Source organism: Vicugna pacos, chromosome 4, assembly GCF_048564905.1.
Source record: "Vicugna pacos chromosome 4, VicPac4, whole genome shotgun sequence".
Taxonomy (NCBI): domain Eukaryota; kingdom Metazoa; phylum Chordata; class Mammalia; order Artiodactyla; family Camelidae; genus Vicugna; species Vicugna pacos.
The window spans coordinates 43,256,625-43,272,937 of NC_132990.1; the positions used below are offsets into that span (position 1 = coordinate 43,256,625).

Consider the following 16,313-nt stretch of genomic DNA (forward strand, 5'->3'; position numbering starts at 1 on the left):
ATGTCCACTGATGGGTAAAAGGATGAAGGGAATGTGGTATATGATATATACAATGAAATTATCAGTCAGCCTTAAAAAAGGAAATGGCTACATGGATGCTATCTGGATGAACCTTGCAGACATTATGCTAAGCAAAATAAGTCTGTCAAAAAAGGACAAATACTGTATGATTCTGCTTACAAAATACCTAGAATAGTCAAATTCCTAGAGACAGAAAATAGAATGCTGGTTGTCAGGGGCTGGGAGAAAGGGGAAGTGGGAGTTATTGCTTAACGTGTTCAGTTTCGATTTGCAAAGATGAAGAAATTCTGGAGATGGATGGGTGGTAATGGCTGCACAAGACTGTGAATATTCTTAATACCACTGAACTGTACACTTTAAAAATGGTAAAGGTTATATATTTTTCACTACAGTACAAAATGGTATCAGCATGAAGCAGAGAATGAAGCTTTTTAGAGAAGAAAAACTCTTCCTTGTTTCCTTAAAACTTATTTTTAATTTTTCCTTAGTTCTCTTTCAGTGGTTTAGAGTTCATATATACTACATCATTAACTCAAAATACATACAGAAAGAGTGAACTGTCCTTGGTAACTGTTGAAATACTTTCAAAAGGGGAAGGTATACTTTTAAGAATCTGGGAGAAAGAAAATAAACACGATTGCCCTCTGTGATTTTCAACTAATAGATAATGCACATTCAATGAGACATCGGAGTGTCCCTTTCTTTGAGTCTGATCCGGAAGGGAGAGGTGCTAAACGTGCGAATGCTCACTCCGTTCCAGGCTGGGCTCAGTGCCAGGGGACATCAGGCGACGGTATTCGGATGCCTGGAGTGCGGGTCATGCAGTTTTGCTGCCACAGTCTGCAGCCCAAGAGCAGTGTAAACTGGTGACAGCTGGGGTGGCCTTTGCTGGAAGGGACCGGACTCTGTCAGAGTGACTGACTCTGAGTGAGTGCCCTTTGCTCTTGTTTTCAACGAGGTGGTTGCATGGGGCCCCTCTGGGGGTGGCTACAAATGGCTGTCCTTTGCAAAAATTAATTTCATTAATTTTAGGTTTCAGTAAGCCCTTCCCAGGGCCTTTCCCATCTGAAGTACTCTCTGCGCTCCTGTCCTTAATCTAGCTCTACAAAATCTACCTTTGGAAAGAGATACTGGGCAAATGACATGATCCTAATTTACACGTGTCAGGGGAAGCTTGGTGTATATTGGCATTTTAACTGGGTCTGACAAGCCAAATGCAGGAGCCTCGCTCTAACTTCGGAGTTCTTGACGTCCATGAGCTGGCAGGGGGCAAACTAGGGGGGAAGGTGTGGTGGTCCTCAGAGTTCCTCTAAAGCAGGGTTTTTGAAACATGGCTCTATTGACATTTGGAGCAGGATAATTCTTCCTTCTGGGGGGCTGTTCTGTGTACTGTAGGATGTTTAGCAGAACCCTGACCTTTCCCACTACATGCCAGTGGCACCCCTCCAACTGTGAGACTGAAAGACGTCTCTAGACATTGGCAAATGTGCCCTGGGGGGCAAAACAGCCTCCCCCAGAGCCCAGTAGAGAACCACGGCTGTAAACACCACGTAGGTGGTCAGCTGCTCTGCCAATATCCATCACTGGCTATTCTTGCCAAGGAGCCTATAATCTCACTAAGGAATTCAGATCTACACTGAAACTATTAACAAATGGTATGAGCCAGGATGTAAGACTAAGTGCTCAAAAGTGAAACAATGACAGTAACTCTTATCGGATTTCCTCAAGAACTTCCAGCACAATTTGGTAAAATGGAATAAGGATATTAATGTCTAAAGAGAAGTCTCCCTATTTTTTGAAGACAACAAAAGCTGCCTAAAGGAGAAGGAACAATATGGATCTCAACTGGTCCATTTTCATCTGATTTCCTAGGCAAAACCTGTCACCTTCTATATCACCCTTCAGCCCAACCTGACGTTTGCTCAAGACTGCTGATCTTGAAGTCATGGTGCCCCCCCTTCCATTTGCTCCTTCTGAACGCGAATAAGCCCCCAAATATCCTCCAAATGTAGGGAATTCGTTGAGTTTTAATGCTCTGAGGTTGTAGCTTTTGAAAACAAGGACCTGTGTTGCCCTGGAAACCAGGAAGCAAAGTTGGCTTTTGTCCCTTAAACCCCACTGGAGTAGAACCCTGTATTAAACAGCTCAACAAGGACAAATCTGCCAAACAACATAGAAAGGGGACGCAGCTGCTGGAGAGAAGAGACTGGACACTCACGCAGCTCTCGCTCCCAGGCGGGTGGAAGGTCCAGGGAGAATGCAGGAGCTTCTCATCTACTGGGACCATTCCGCTCTCTCCAAAGAAGAACACGGGTTGTAATAATTCCAGTAAAAATGACCTCTTCTCTGTATAAAAGGTGAAGAGACACTTCTAATGGGAACTCTGCACCTGAGTAATGAAATACCAACAAGCACTTGTTTCACCTCACAATGATGCACGCTGGTTAATGGGACTGAGTAACTGGAAAAATGATTGGCACAACTTGAGACATTTCAGGTTAGTTTTAGAATTTAGCATCTGGTCTGGAATATTAAGAAATCTATGTTAATTTCAGTGTGTGGAGTGATGTTTCTCATTCAAAAAGGTTGGGTTTAAATTTATCTTTAGTGTTTTAAAAGGCACTCTCGAGATGACAGAGGAAAAGATGACATCTATTAATGAACCTTCATTCATCGTCTAATGAATAGAATGATTTTTTTCTATCCAATTAGATGTTGGTTCATTTATAATATGCTCACTGCTTGGAGGATGTGTGGAAAGGCAGGTAAATACTTTACTTTACATGCCAGGACCCCCTAAAACATAATCTCAAATCAAACCAGAGGCCACAGCCTGCCAGACTCAAAAAACAGGGAGCTTATTATTCGTGTCAACAACAGGCCTTTGTCAGAAAAGGCCTCCTCCCCCTGGTTTTCTTTCACTGCTGTCTTCCCCAGTGAAAGAGCTCTACTTCTGTGTGAGCTAGCATCTGAAATTCCAACCTGGGAATCACTTAGCCGCATAGCTCAAATGGCCCTAAATTCCAGCTCCAGACTCTTAGGAGCTTTTCCTTTTGGTTTGACAAGTTCCAAGCAAGACCTCAGGTGAGACCTCCCCTCTCAGTGGGAAAGCAACTTAAGGCATGGAACCACTGGTCATTTTAGTGACTCTGAAACAAAAGATTATTACACACAGATGTTTTACACCTGTGACAAAGGGACTCTTCCTGCACGCTGGGCAATTTGGAAATGTAATCACAAAGCAAAGATAAACCTGTTTTAAGACTTTTATTTTTCAGGTTACGAAAAATAAAACATGGCCTCCCCTGGTTCTTCCATAGGTTTTCATCAGTGGGGATTTTCCTGGTGGGGTGTTAGGGGTGGGGTGGGTCTAGCCGTTATCCCAGTTCTGTGGACAACTCTCAGGTGAGAAGGAAGCCCTGGCATATGTTAGGAACACTATGACACTGTATGTTAGAAACAGTTTAATGAATACATAACCTGCGTGCAAGCTCTTTTAAATTCGATGCTGTCTCTTCCCTTTTAGTAAGTTGACAGCCTATTTAAAGGATGCAGGGCCAGTGAGGGGATGGGGAGACATGGGACATACATTAAACATAAGTTTGGGCTGCCACAGGTTCAGTGATTAGTTTCAGCCTGACCTCATCGGGCACATCAGCCTGGCACCATTGGGGGAGTGTGGCAGGAAATCAGCTGCTAATTACAGTATTAACATGCTGCACGTGAATTAGGAAGAGCACATTTAGTGTCGTTTTTTAAAAAAAGAATTAAAACTAAGAGGCATCGGGTGAAACCAAGTTTAACGGAGAATTAAAGATACATTCCTCTTGTCATTATCACATGCCCCTTGAGCACCCGTGAGACCGAAGGATGTGTACGGCTCGCTGGGTGGGGGCAAAAACGACTCAAACGACCCATCCCTCAGTTTGCTGTGTAGTGGACAGGACTGGCTACGTAACTGGCAGAGCCCAGGGCAAAACAAAAATGCATGGCTGAAAAACTAAGCTGGTGACATCAGAGCATTAACCCAAGAGCGAGGCCCTGTGTGACTGCAGGTGGTGGTACAACCTGTGAAGATGGCCCTGTTAGTGGACGAGATTTTGTATTTTAAGACATACAAACTAAGCGGAATTTATGGCTGCAGCTGTTTCTGATGATTACTAATTTCACCTTAAACTGAGTCACAGGGAAAAAATGTGCCCCCAAAACAAAATAAAAACCCAACTCTGTTAACTGGGAGGTTGGGGAGCAACTATGTCCCATCTGCTGCTGTGTGCTACTCCAAACTCACTACTCTCCCCATGTCTAGGTTGGGATGGAGAGTGAGATCTCAATAACAAGCAGACAGCCCGACCCTCCCATCGAGGACAGTCAATTATCAGTGAAGAGCATTGTGCAGTGTAGAGCTGGAATCTTTCTAAATTGCAATCCACATGAACAAATATATTGCACTTAATCCAGACACACACACACACACACACAAGTATAATGGAAACAAAAGTTTCAAGAAACCATAATTTTGGCTGTGATATTGATAGTTTTGATTAAATTTCATTTAAGTCTATCCCATTTAATTTTTAAAAGATACTGCTCATGAGCCACCATATGGAATTCACAACCCAGCAATGGTTCCAACTCACTGATGTGTTGAAATCACACTGTTTTTGTGGCTATTATTCTTCTCTGCCAGGTGTGCTCCCCTCCACAATCCCCTAGTCTTCTGGAAATCCAATGTGCCCCTGGACCACTAGGTCAATGTTAACTTATACTGAGTCAATCAACACTGTATCACCCGCTTCCTTGAGATTTTCAATTTGGAGTTGGAGTGGAAACTTCCTTTTCTCTTAAGTTGCTAAACTGAGAAGATGTGATTCGGGATGGTTTGAGGAGAAAAAGAGAAACTTTCAACCAAATCCCCTGTTCAAGGAGCCTCTAAGGCAGCTTCCCAGTTGCATGAGCCATTATGTGCCTGAGTTAAGTTTGCAAGAATTTTTGTCTTTTTTCAACTCCAAAGTAATGACTAAAATAAACACTATAATAAGCAAAACATATAAGCAGATAACAAATATGTTATGAATATGAATAGCTTTCTCTTAAAAGGCGTATTGACTGCAGTTTCTTTCTTTTTGCATTTTAAAACCTTTTCCTTCTGTTATTCTGAAAGGAATTTTTCTTAAAGTGCCCCCTGTCCCCTCCCCTTTTCAGCAGTTACACAAAGCACACTTTCCCCCATGTTTTCATCTTATACACCAAATAAATATCAATTAGATCTATTACTCTGGCTATAAGGCTTAAATGTCGAATCAGAGTTCTCTTAGAGATTTCATTTCTACTGAATTAGACACAGATGATGACGCTTGGAAATAAAAGTTGTAACAGCATTTCCTTCACCATTATTGACAGTATGAACTATCATCTGCTGAACAGACATCTATGTGCTCCAATAAGTTTACATGTTATTTTTGATAATCCTCATGACACTCTGAGACAAGTAACATCCTCATTTTGTACATTAAAAGGGAGCATGGGGATATTAATTTGTTCAAGATTACCCAGCTTGAAAGGGTAGAGCTGCAATTCAAAGCAGGGTTCTTTCCACTTCCTACTTCCCTGCTGCCTCTTGAGGGACGGTCTTCCAATGTCCCCAAAAGTTCAGAAATGCCTGTTCTCTTATTCCTATTTTAAAGAGACAATTCATATCAAAAGGGTTGGTAATTCAAAAAGTGAATACTGCTTTCATTCATTTCTTCAGACACTCATGGGTCAGAACATACTGGAGATGTCATGGTGGCAGAATTAACTAAGGCAGCAGAAGAAATTTAGGGAATGACAGCTATTCATGCCTCAGGATCTTAATCTAATCTTGAAATTTCATGCAATCGGGACCTCCTATTAAATACTGAGCCTGGTATTCCATCAAATGTGCCATTTTTTCTAGAGAAGAGCAAAATCACAGATAACTATCTTAAGCTTTATAAACTGCAGATTCCCCACTAAAAGACAAATTCTTCTCTTTTTTAAAAAAGAGAATCAGATGGTACTCAAGCAAGACCCCAGCTGGTTAAATCTGGCCACTGAAGTGGCCCAGGTTCCTGTGGCTTTGAGCTGACAGCATTTCCATTTGACCATCTACCGTGTAGAGCTTTTATTTATTTTGAGCTTTAAACCCTCTGCATTTGCTCCATCTAAGATGAACAAACAAGTGCTGAGATAAATCCCAGCTTCATGAAATTGTCTCCCTTACTTCAATGAACTCCTTAATTTGCATTGTCTCTAAAGGCTGTCTCAGTCGAAGATATCTGCAGCAACCTGACAGAAAATGCATGTTTTCTAATGCGGCTGAGAATCTGTGAGGGGCCGTTTGTACTCATTTCTCCATTCACCCAAACCTCCATTGCATACTCCTTCAAGCAATTAGGAAAAAAAAAAGCTGCCTAAAAACCTTTTTTAAAAAGTGAACCAGATTTAATTAATACACACATCCACAAAAAGATTTCTTAAACTTAAAAAATATCTATGACTTCCTAATCCACATGGTATATATGTTCACAAAAAACACTAGAAAATGCAGATAAGTAAAATGAATAAAACACAAAATCAAAATTGCCCTTAATCCAGCAATTCAGAGATAACCCCTGCTAACAGTTTCACACTAATAAACACCTGTATCTATCATTAAATAAAATGCATTTTAAAATGTACTTAAATCATTAAAATATGAAATATTAAAATAATCATTAAAATTAATCAACCATAAAAATTTTTAAAATCATGTTATTTTGAAATTATTTCTTTATGCCAACATATAAAGAACAACTTTATATCGAGTATTAATTATATATCTACATCATTTTCAGTACCTGAATAGTATTTTATTTTTTAGATATACTCAGATTTTTTTAACCAATCTCCTACTATTGGATAATTTAGTTATTTTCAGTTGTTCACAGTTATACACAATGTTGTGATGGATTATCTTCTCACATCTTTGGGACTTATAACCAATTAAATAATTAGCATAAACCTCTAGAAGTGAAATTATTAGATCAAAGGGTGTAACCATCTCCAATGGAATACTACTTTGCCATAAAAAGAATAAAATAGTGCCATTTGCAGCAACATGGATGGACCTAGAGATTGTCAATCTATGTGAAGTAAGCCAGAAAGAGAAAGAAAAATACTGTATGATATCACTCATATGTGGAATCAAAAAAAAAAGATATATTTAAAGTGTTGAGAGAAAAAAATGACCACCACAGAATTCTGTACCCTATGAAATTATCCTTCAAAAGTGAAGGAGAAATAAAGACTTTCTCAGACAAACAAAAATTAAGAAAATCTGCAGCCAGTATATACACCTTGCAAGAAATATTAAAAGAAATCCTTCAGGGAGAAGGGAAATGATATAGGTCAGAAACGCAGATCTACATGGAAAAAGAACAACAGAAGCTCCGATAAAAACTTTTGTTTATCTTACCCTTAATTGATCCAACAGATAACAGGTTGCTCCAAATTGTAATACAATAATGTATTTGATTATGAACGTATTAGTGAAATGAATGACAGCAATGATACAAGAGACGAAAGGGAGGAATTACAACTGTTTTGCTACTGTAAGTACTCACACTACACATGAAGTGGTATGCTGTCACCTGAAAGTGGATTTGTACTCGTTGTAAGTGGATATTGCAAACTCCAGCTGCAACTACTAAAATAAATATGTATATATATATATATATATATATATATATATGTAACCTATACACTAAGAAAGGAGAGAAAATGAAATCATAAAATGTTCAACTAAAACCACAAGAGAGAAAAACCACACGAAGTAGAAAAGTAGACAAAAACATCAATAAAGAACAAGGGCAACAGATAGAAAATAGTATCAAATATGACAGATACGGATCCAACCATATCAATAATCACTTTAAATGTTATTGGTCTAAATACACCAATTAAAAAAGAGATTGTAAACATGGATCAAAAACCAAGACCAACTGTATACTGTCTACAAGAAACTCACTTTAAATATACAGACACATGTAGATTAAAGGTAAATGGATGAAGAAATATAAACCACATGAACACTAATCAAAATAAAGCTAAAGTAGCTATATTAATTTCAGACAGATCAAACTTCAGAGCAAAGGAAGTTCTCAGGGATAAAGAAGGACATTACGTAAACGTAAAGGGGTCAATTCTCCAAGACGTAAGAATCCTTAATGTATATGCACTTAAAAATCGAGTGTCACAATATGTAAGGTAAAACCGATACAGCTGCAAGGAAAAAAAGGTAAATCCATTATTATATGAACTTCAACATCCTTCTGTCAGAAATGGACAGATCCAGCCAGCAAAAGATCAGTAAGGACATAATTAAACAATAGCACCACCAACAACTGGATATAACTGACATCTACTGCATCCAAACACAGCAGAATAGACATTCTTCTCAAGCTCACATGGAACATTCACCAAGATAGACCACATTTTGGGTCATAAAACATACCTGAATACATTTAAGAAATGCCACAATGTATGCTCTCAGATCACAATGGAATTAAACTAGAAATCACTAATGAGAGAGAAAGTCGGAAAATCCTGAAAAATGTAGAGATTAAAAAACCTGCCCTCGCCCAGCTGCTGCCACCAAGGGGCTTCCTACTGTTCAGTCCCCACCTCTTGTGAAAACCTTGAGGGGCTTGCCAAGCACGAGCTCCACCACTGAGCTCTATCTTCCCCCGCCCCCTGCACTCTATTTAGAATCCAATGTTACATAGCGCTTACCAACACACACGTAGTAAAACCGTGAAAAAATACGCTTAGGAATAATAAATGTCAACTTGAGGCCAGGGGCTTCTGGGGAGGGAGAGAAATGAATTAGGGAAGTTTACACAAGGACTTTAATTGTAGCTATACCATTTTATTTCTGTGAAAGTAAAGATTTAAAGCAAGTATGTCAAAAGTTTAAAGTTCTCTATAATTTTATAGTCTCCTGTATCACTGAAATAGTTTACAAAAACAGAGGTAAACAAAATTCACTTCCCTAGCTCTTCTCAATTTTATTCTTACATCAAGCTGTGTGTTTAGATGTTACGGCACCAAATTAGACTGAGGAAAGTCTAAGAAACAGGCTTTATGAATTCTGATGTTTGGTTTCCTGGAGAGGTATCACCATGGATATAATTTACTACCTCCCGCAGCATCTCTGTACAAAGTTTCAGGAGCTGTCATTTGGAGGGCTTGGTATCAAGAGAAGCTGACCTTTTTTTTTTTTTTTTTTTTAACAGACACAGTGAACCTTATAACAGACCATGATTACTTCTTTTCTTTGGTTGCTAAGAGATGCTTGACTAAATCTGTGGGCCACCACTAGGAAAGGTACCTGGCTGTGTGATCTGTATTTCAATTCTTAATCTCACCCTCCACTTCTTACTGTCCTTTCATCCAGATTTCTCAAATGATTTATTTTATCCTACTATGTGCCTGCAATTATGCAGACACACACACAAACATGTAGTATAAAGGAAAATTTTGATAGATTTTTATTATATTAAAAATTACAACTTCTGTTGATCAAAAAACACCATTAAGAGGATAAATGGCAAGCTACAGAGTGGAAAAGATGCCTGCAATGCAGATGACAAAGGCTCACACCCAGAATGTAAGGGGCACCTATGAATTGGTTAAAAAAAAAAAGATATTTCAAAAGACAAATGGACAAAGTTGGTAAACAGCAGAGCTAAAGCTCTCATCTGAAGTCTTACATTATTTCACTTTAAAAAAAGGATCACTTCAGTTATTTGTAATGCTGTCACCTAACAACAATGACAGTCACTTTTTACGTCTTGGTCTTGGAAGAAAATCTTCCAACTTCTTTTCTTTTTTTGGGGGGGAGGCTAATAATCTTCCCCATAATAATGATAATAATAATATGTATGTAATTTCTTGTGATTACATAAATCAGATTTTACCAAATACACTATTTTGTTATCTTTTTCCTATAATTTAGCTAAACAAACAAACAAACCTATTGCACAGATTATAACTAACACGAGTTTCCTGTAAAAGCTTTAGAAGAGTCCCGATATTCACATGCAACATGTCCACGTGTGTCTGCTTCCCCACACCCTCACCAGCACTGAGGACAGGTCTCTGGTTCAGACTCACAGATGGTAATCAGAAAATCTCCCTCTGGCTTCCTTTAAGCAATGAGAACAAAGAAACTGAGAAGCAGTAAAATCATGAGGAAATAGAAATGCCGGGGAATGAAAAGGTTGTGGGAAGGAGTTTAAAGAAGAAACAAGTGGCTGAAAACGAACAAAGGAATGAGGAAATGGGAAGGGGGTTAAATACAAAAAAAGTAGGGCGTCTTTCAGGAATATTCTTGTTAACCAGGTCATGACTCTGAGACAAGCAGACTAAAGGCGCAGGAGCAAGATGTAGTTTCTGATGTCATAACGTGACTAAGAGTCGATAAAAGGGGGCTAGGGTGGGTCCCCCTGAGACCGGGTATCTTAACCTAAGCTCTTACTTCAACTACTTACAAGTTTCCTTCAGCTCTTTCCTTTGGAGTTTGAATTTCTTCTCCTCAATTTTTAGCCACTCTTCCCCCACTGAAGTTGAATTCTATCCGGAAAAAATTTTTTTTTTCCAAACCTCACTTGGAGTTTTTAGAGCGGAACAAAGTACATGTTTCACACTTTTAAAGAAAATGTTCAGACTTTGGTTGCAGCTGAATAACTTCAAAATGGCTTCATTTTAAAACTTAGAGAAGAAATAAACATCTGAAGGGAATGCATTTTTTTAGACAATTTAAGATGGTTTAAAATCACAAGAACAATTCAGGAACTCTGAATTACTACAGCATCTCTGGCTGGCCTGTTGTAGGTAGAGCAAGAGCTTAGACAGGCAAGAGGGGTTTCACCTCCCCGCAGGGCAGGGTCTTCATTCCACTGCTGTGCTCTCGGCCACCTCTAACAACTCCTCTTGCTTTCCCTCTGACTTTGTCCTTAGCTTCTAGAAGATGCCATAAAGCAGGGGAAAGAAAGCTTGTCTAGAAGAGCAGAGAACGGGACCCTGCATGAACTTGGCCATGGGCCTTAATCTCTCCATTCTTGCATCCTCAGCAAAGCTGGTCTCACTTCATGGGAGGTCAGCTGCTGAGATCCAAATGAGTAACGGTTTAAATTAGTTCTGAACAGACATAAAGTGCTAAGGTATTCTAAATACTGGCTCTCTCACTGTTCTTTTTTTTTCCCCCCTAAATCAACTGAGCAACTCCAAGAATCAGATCTGAAGGATAAATGTTTATGGGTACCAATGTTGAGGAATCCATCCCGGCTCAAAGGAGGGCCTGCGGTACAGGGAACTATCTCAATTTTTTAATAAAACTAAAACCCAATTGGTTGTGACTATTCCAAAAGGATTAATATAAATTAGAAGTGTACATTCAAAAAGAAAAGTGTTGGAGAAAAAGGTCTAAGTCTTTGGGATTCTATAAAAAGCTTGATCCGTCAGACAGTCACTGAGTCAGTAGCTGAGACACAACTCTGTAGGAGTGCTCAAATATTTCATGTAACAGAGAACCACAAAAGTAAGGACTAAAAGACAGAGTTTGGACACACACTGATAAGCTGAAATGCGTTACGCCAGTGCCTCCTTGTGCCCTCTGGGCTTTCAGGGGGCACTGAAATGTATGTATGAAAGAATTACAGCAGCAGAGCTGGCTCCGCGCTGGTATGTTATCCAGGGAAACTAAGACAGCAGAAGGAATATGCAGATCAACGCAGCTCTCCAACCCTGTTTATTCTCGCCCACTATTTGATAATATATATTTTCTTCCTTGGAGAAAACAAATAACGCAATTTATTCCCCAAACTCTTGGACAAAAGCATATCTACATAAACATTTTGAAGATGAATACATAAAGTTTTAAAACATTAAAAGCAAAAGCAATAATCTAAAATATTTCCCTTGGCTGCTTTTGCTTGTGGTCTGCAACACATTTTCCACAGTCCCCCAAGATAAAAGGGAGGCTGTCAGTATCCATTCCCAGGTTTTTCTCACGAATATATATCAAGGAACATACAACAAAGTCTGCTTTGGATTAAAGTTATGAACATCAGATTTCAAAATCAAGAACAAAATGTTTTAGAAGTTTATTTTAGCTTTGTCTCACCAAACCCAGAAAATCTGGGGTAAGTAGAATTCTACAATTTTGACTTTTCTTAATGATTTAAGAAAGTAAGAGGCAATGACATTTTCATATATTATTATAACTGGAAGAAAAAAAAAAAGAATAAAGGACTACATCCTGACATTGAAAACTACTTTTGACAGTGTTTCCTAATTCCCAGCAGTGATGACTGTGGCTAATGTGGATGAAGTAATTAATGAGCCGTATTTTTCCTTACTATGCTTAAGATCATCTCTAATACACCATCAGGCTTGACTTGAGGTCTGAGAAAAGAACACTATAAAATTACAAGGTAGGTTTTAAAAATATTCCCAAGTGATTAGGGAGTTCTAATGAAAAATAACAGATGTATTGTTTTAATCTGTAGTGTAAGGCACCACCACAGGAATCAAAGAAACTGGGAAAATATTTGTAGATGGACATAGTGCCTATACATTGAATGACAAGCTACTGTGGAAACTTGCATTATGTGGAAACTTCACTGGATCTATGTGCTAGAATTAGCTGATGAGTTGCAAATTTCGGAGTGGTAAACTGAGTAGCATTAAATCAAAATATATTCCTTTATAAATATAATGCATTTATCTCATATAAAATGTATATTGATAAACACTTGTTTTCCTCTAGCTGTATGTAAACAGTGACATAAGAAAATTATGTGCGTGTCTTACATCTTCTTTGTAGTTGAAAATGTCTTAAATTCTGTTTCACTGGACAGCAAACTAAAGAGGAGAAACAATGACCCTCATAACTAAGGCCTTCCTCCCCCACACTGTATTCTGACAAAAGCATCTCTTTTTCCCTGAGGTCCTAAATTTAGGACAAAGTTGATTTTTTTCCTTCCATTTCCCTATCCCTTTAGGTCTCCTGCTACCAAGCACATAGTAGACGAGCCCTCAAAATAATTCCTGTCTTGATTCAACATTCAAAGAAATCAGAAACATTGTCTATGTCTGCTTCCAAAATACATACTATGTTTAAAATACTACACTCTGGATTATGGAGTATACAAAGATCAAAATACATATAGAGATGTCACAGCTAAAATTCTGGCGGCGACTGCTTCACTCAGAGCTTGGTAACTGGTCTTCATGTATCTTAGCATGCTTTTCAGGCACTTTGTATTATAGCTACAAAAGGCAAATGGCTAATAAACTGATAAACCTCTCTGTTAGAAAGAAGTCCCTTAAATAGTAAGATATTTGGGGGGGAGGGGGACTTCAATTGATTCAGAAGCCCATATACTTGTAACCCAGGAAAGATTCGAAATGCACCAATAGATAACTCAGCTCTATGGGATATTGGTTCATGAACTCTTTATCAATCCTACAGACAAAAGAAATGCTACAGAGGACTGGATATGTATTTGAATGGGGATACTAACACTTGCAGAAAACTTAAAATATTGAAAAAGGACCAAGAAGCCAGAGTTCTTGTGTACCCCCCAAATGTACAAAATTTAAAGTACATTTTAATATGCCGGATCTTATTTTAATCAACTATTGGGGTATTGCACGTCTTTTTCTTGTATTAGAGGGATATTTAACACCTACTATTGGCATGTCAGTCTGCAAACTCTGCCTCTAACATGGTATCAAAGGTGTCTTCTCCACTTCCTCAACACACACACTGAACTCCAGCTCTTAAGTCAGTTTTCAGCCCCTTAATTATCCTCCACAATCAACTCTGACCCACCATGGGGACTTGATCATCCTAAAAATCCATATTTGTACTTGTTAGAATTTCATGCAATAAAGAGAAGATCACGACACCGAATCAGTTCTCCAGGTCGGCATATCAGGGATATCTTTTCAATCACTCAGCGCTTAACAGGGATGAAGTTATGCAATAGCCTACAGACTTCTATAAGAGCACAAAGGACACATCCCCAGGACACTTCTTGGCTCCAAAACAAACTGATTTAGAGCCCAGCTGCAAAGTCACTCACATTTGCCAAGAGAGGTTGTAAGTACTCTCTGGGACCCACCCATCACACAAACAATGATTTAAGCAAAATGAAAACAAAACAAAACAGGCTGACTCACTCCCAACATTCCCCACTCCATCCTGTAGGAAGAAGGCTGTAAAATAATGGGACGACTAGCCCGGGGACTTCCTTGTTATTTTCATCTTCAGAGCCTCTGCCCTGTGTTAAAAGTATCACATAGGGGCTAATCAGACCTGAACACACAAACCTGTTCAAACGTTGGACAAAAAAGCTTACTGTTCTGAGTATATCACATACTACCATAGGGTTATTTTTGGTGAATCCCCAAATTGGTAGTCAAGAAAACAATGAAGTCAGTTTACCCCATACCCTCTCATTAACTTGTATCAGGTATGAAAATGACAATCCATTGCCTGTCCAAAGAGCACTCACCTCGTTGTCTGACTCCACGAGAACTTGGTCATATTCACTAAGCGCTACTAGAAACATGATAGAGGTGACGTTTTCAAAGCAGTGTATCCATTTTCTTCTCTCTGACCTTTGGCCCCCTACATCGACCATTCTGCAAAGTTAATAACATTCATATTAATAGCACATAAAGAAAAATATCAGTAGAAGTATAGCTTTACTTACAAACTTAGGAAATACACTCTCTAAAGAAAACAGTCCAAGTCAGTTCAATTAATATTCACTGAACATCTACTAATCTTCTGTTACCTAAGAATCAAGGTTGAGACATTCTGGGTAATAAATCATTGCAGTTATTAGAAAGTTACCTGATGTGTATAAAAATTATAACTTTGTAAAAAAGAAAAAAAAATCCTGTGCCAAGTCAAGCAGTGTTTTATTTAACTAAGCACAAAAAAGTCAGAAACAAAATGAGTTTTGTCTGTGTTAAGCTCTAATGGTAAATACTGACTTCAGTTTCTTTCCCTAGAAAATGGGAATGAAGACCCTCATGTGTTTCTCAAGGATGGTAGAAGTGACTGCAAATGCATTGAAAAGATTAAAGATAGTGTATTTTTCAATGTGGATGGGTGATGCTTCAACTAAATGCAAACACAACCCCACTGATCTTCATCAGTTCGGTAAGCTTTTTCGGCTCTTTTTTCCTTCCAATATTCACAATAATTTGGGACAGTCTGATCATATTGGTAACATGGTTCAGCTGCCCTTATGCACAAATCAACTTGCTAACGTGCTAGAAATAATGTGTATAAAACATTAAGATGTTACAAGGGTCCACCATTTGAACTATTTCAAGGATTTGTTTTTACCTGTCGACTCTGTAGCTAAGTTATGTGCTCAGGAAACACAATGACATCAGTTAATTTGAGTGCTATTGTATATATGAAAATACCTAGCAGAACTTGGCATTGAATCCAAGTTTCTTTAAATTGTTGAACTCATATGTTGACTAAAACATGCACACTGTTTATAAGACAAAATATTTTCAGAAAATGAGAGCTTTAGGTATAAAATTTTAAGAGTAGGGCTCTTTAAGCATTTTTGCAAACTGCAGTTGTTAATTTCCCTGCCTCCAAACATTAACCTAAACTAGGAAATCAAGGCTCTTTCAGTAACTGCTTCAAAAAGTTTCCTACAAAACAGGTATCTGATGGGCAAAACAGTGGCTCCAGGGAGATCTATGAACTACAGAGAACAAAACTAGAATTCGTAGATCTTTAGAAATATTAAAATTCTAGCTTTTCTCTGATGCTGAGTGAATTACATGCTCATTAATGCGAAATCCTCATTCCATGATATCCTGTCACACTAGCCCTGTAAGATGCTTTTGGTGGTAGCAAGAAATTATTCTTCTGAGACACTACTTCTGATGAAGTAACAACAACAACAAAAAAAGCCCTTTAAAAGCTAGTGCACAAAATTTAGGGAAAAAAAAAAAAACAAGACATAATAAAAAAAAACCCAACCTGGTTTCAGATTTCACTAATTATAAAGCAAAGAGGAGATGAAAATCTCCATGAAATACTATATGTCTTTTGAAAATATTCTAACATGGTTACAAGTGAAAGGAAATTTGGTGTCTCAAATTAAAAATCTCTAACTGCTGTAAACTCAAAACTTAATCCAGAATGCTAGAGCGATAAGGAACCTTGGTGATTCTCGAATATAACC

At 38.3% G+C, this 16,313-nt stretch overlaps 1 protein-coding gene across 1 annotated transcript in view; it reads right to left on the minus strand.

Annotated features, from left to right (window-relative positions):
* LOC102536841 (guanine nucleotide-binding protein G(q) subunit alpha) overlaps nt 1-16,313 on the minus strand; it is a 268,471-nt gene that overhangs the window by 41,211 nt on the left and 210,947 nt on the right. Inside the window, exon 5 of the mRNA XM_072959642.1 lies at nt 14,607-14,736. Within this exon, the coding sequence (XP_072815743.1) occupies nt 14,607-14,736 (130 nt within the window). The remainder of the gene's footprint in view (nt 1-14,606; nt 14,737-16,313) is intronic.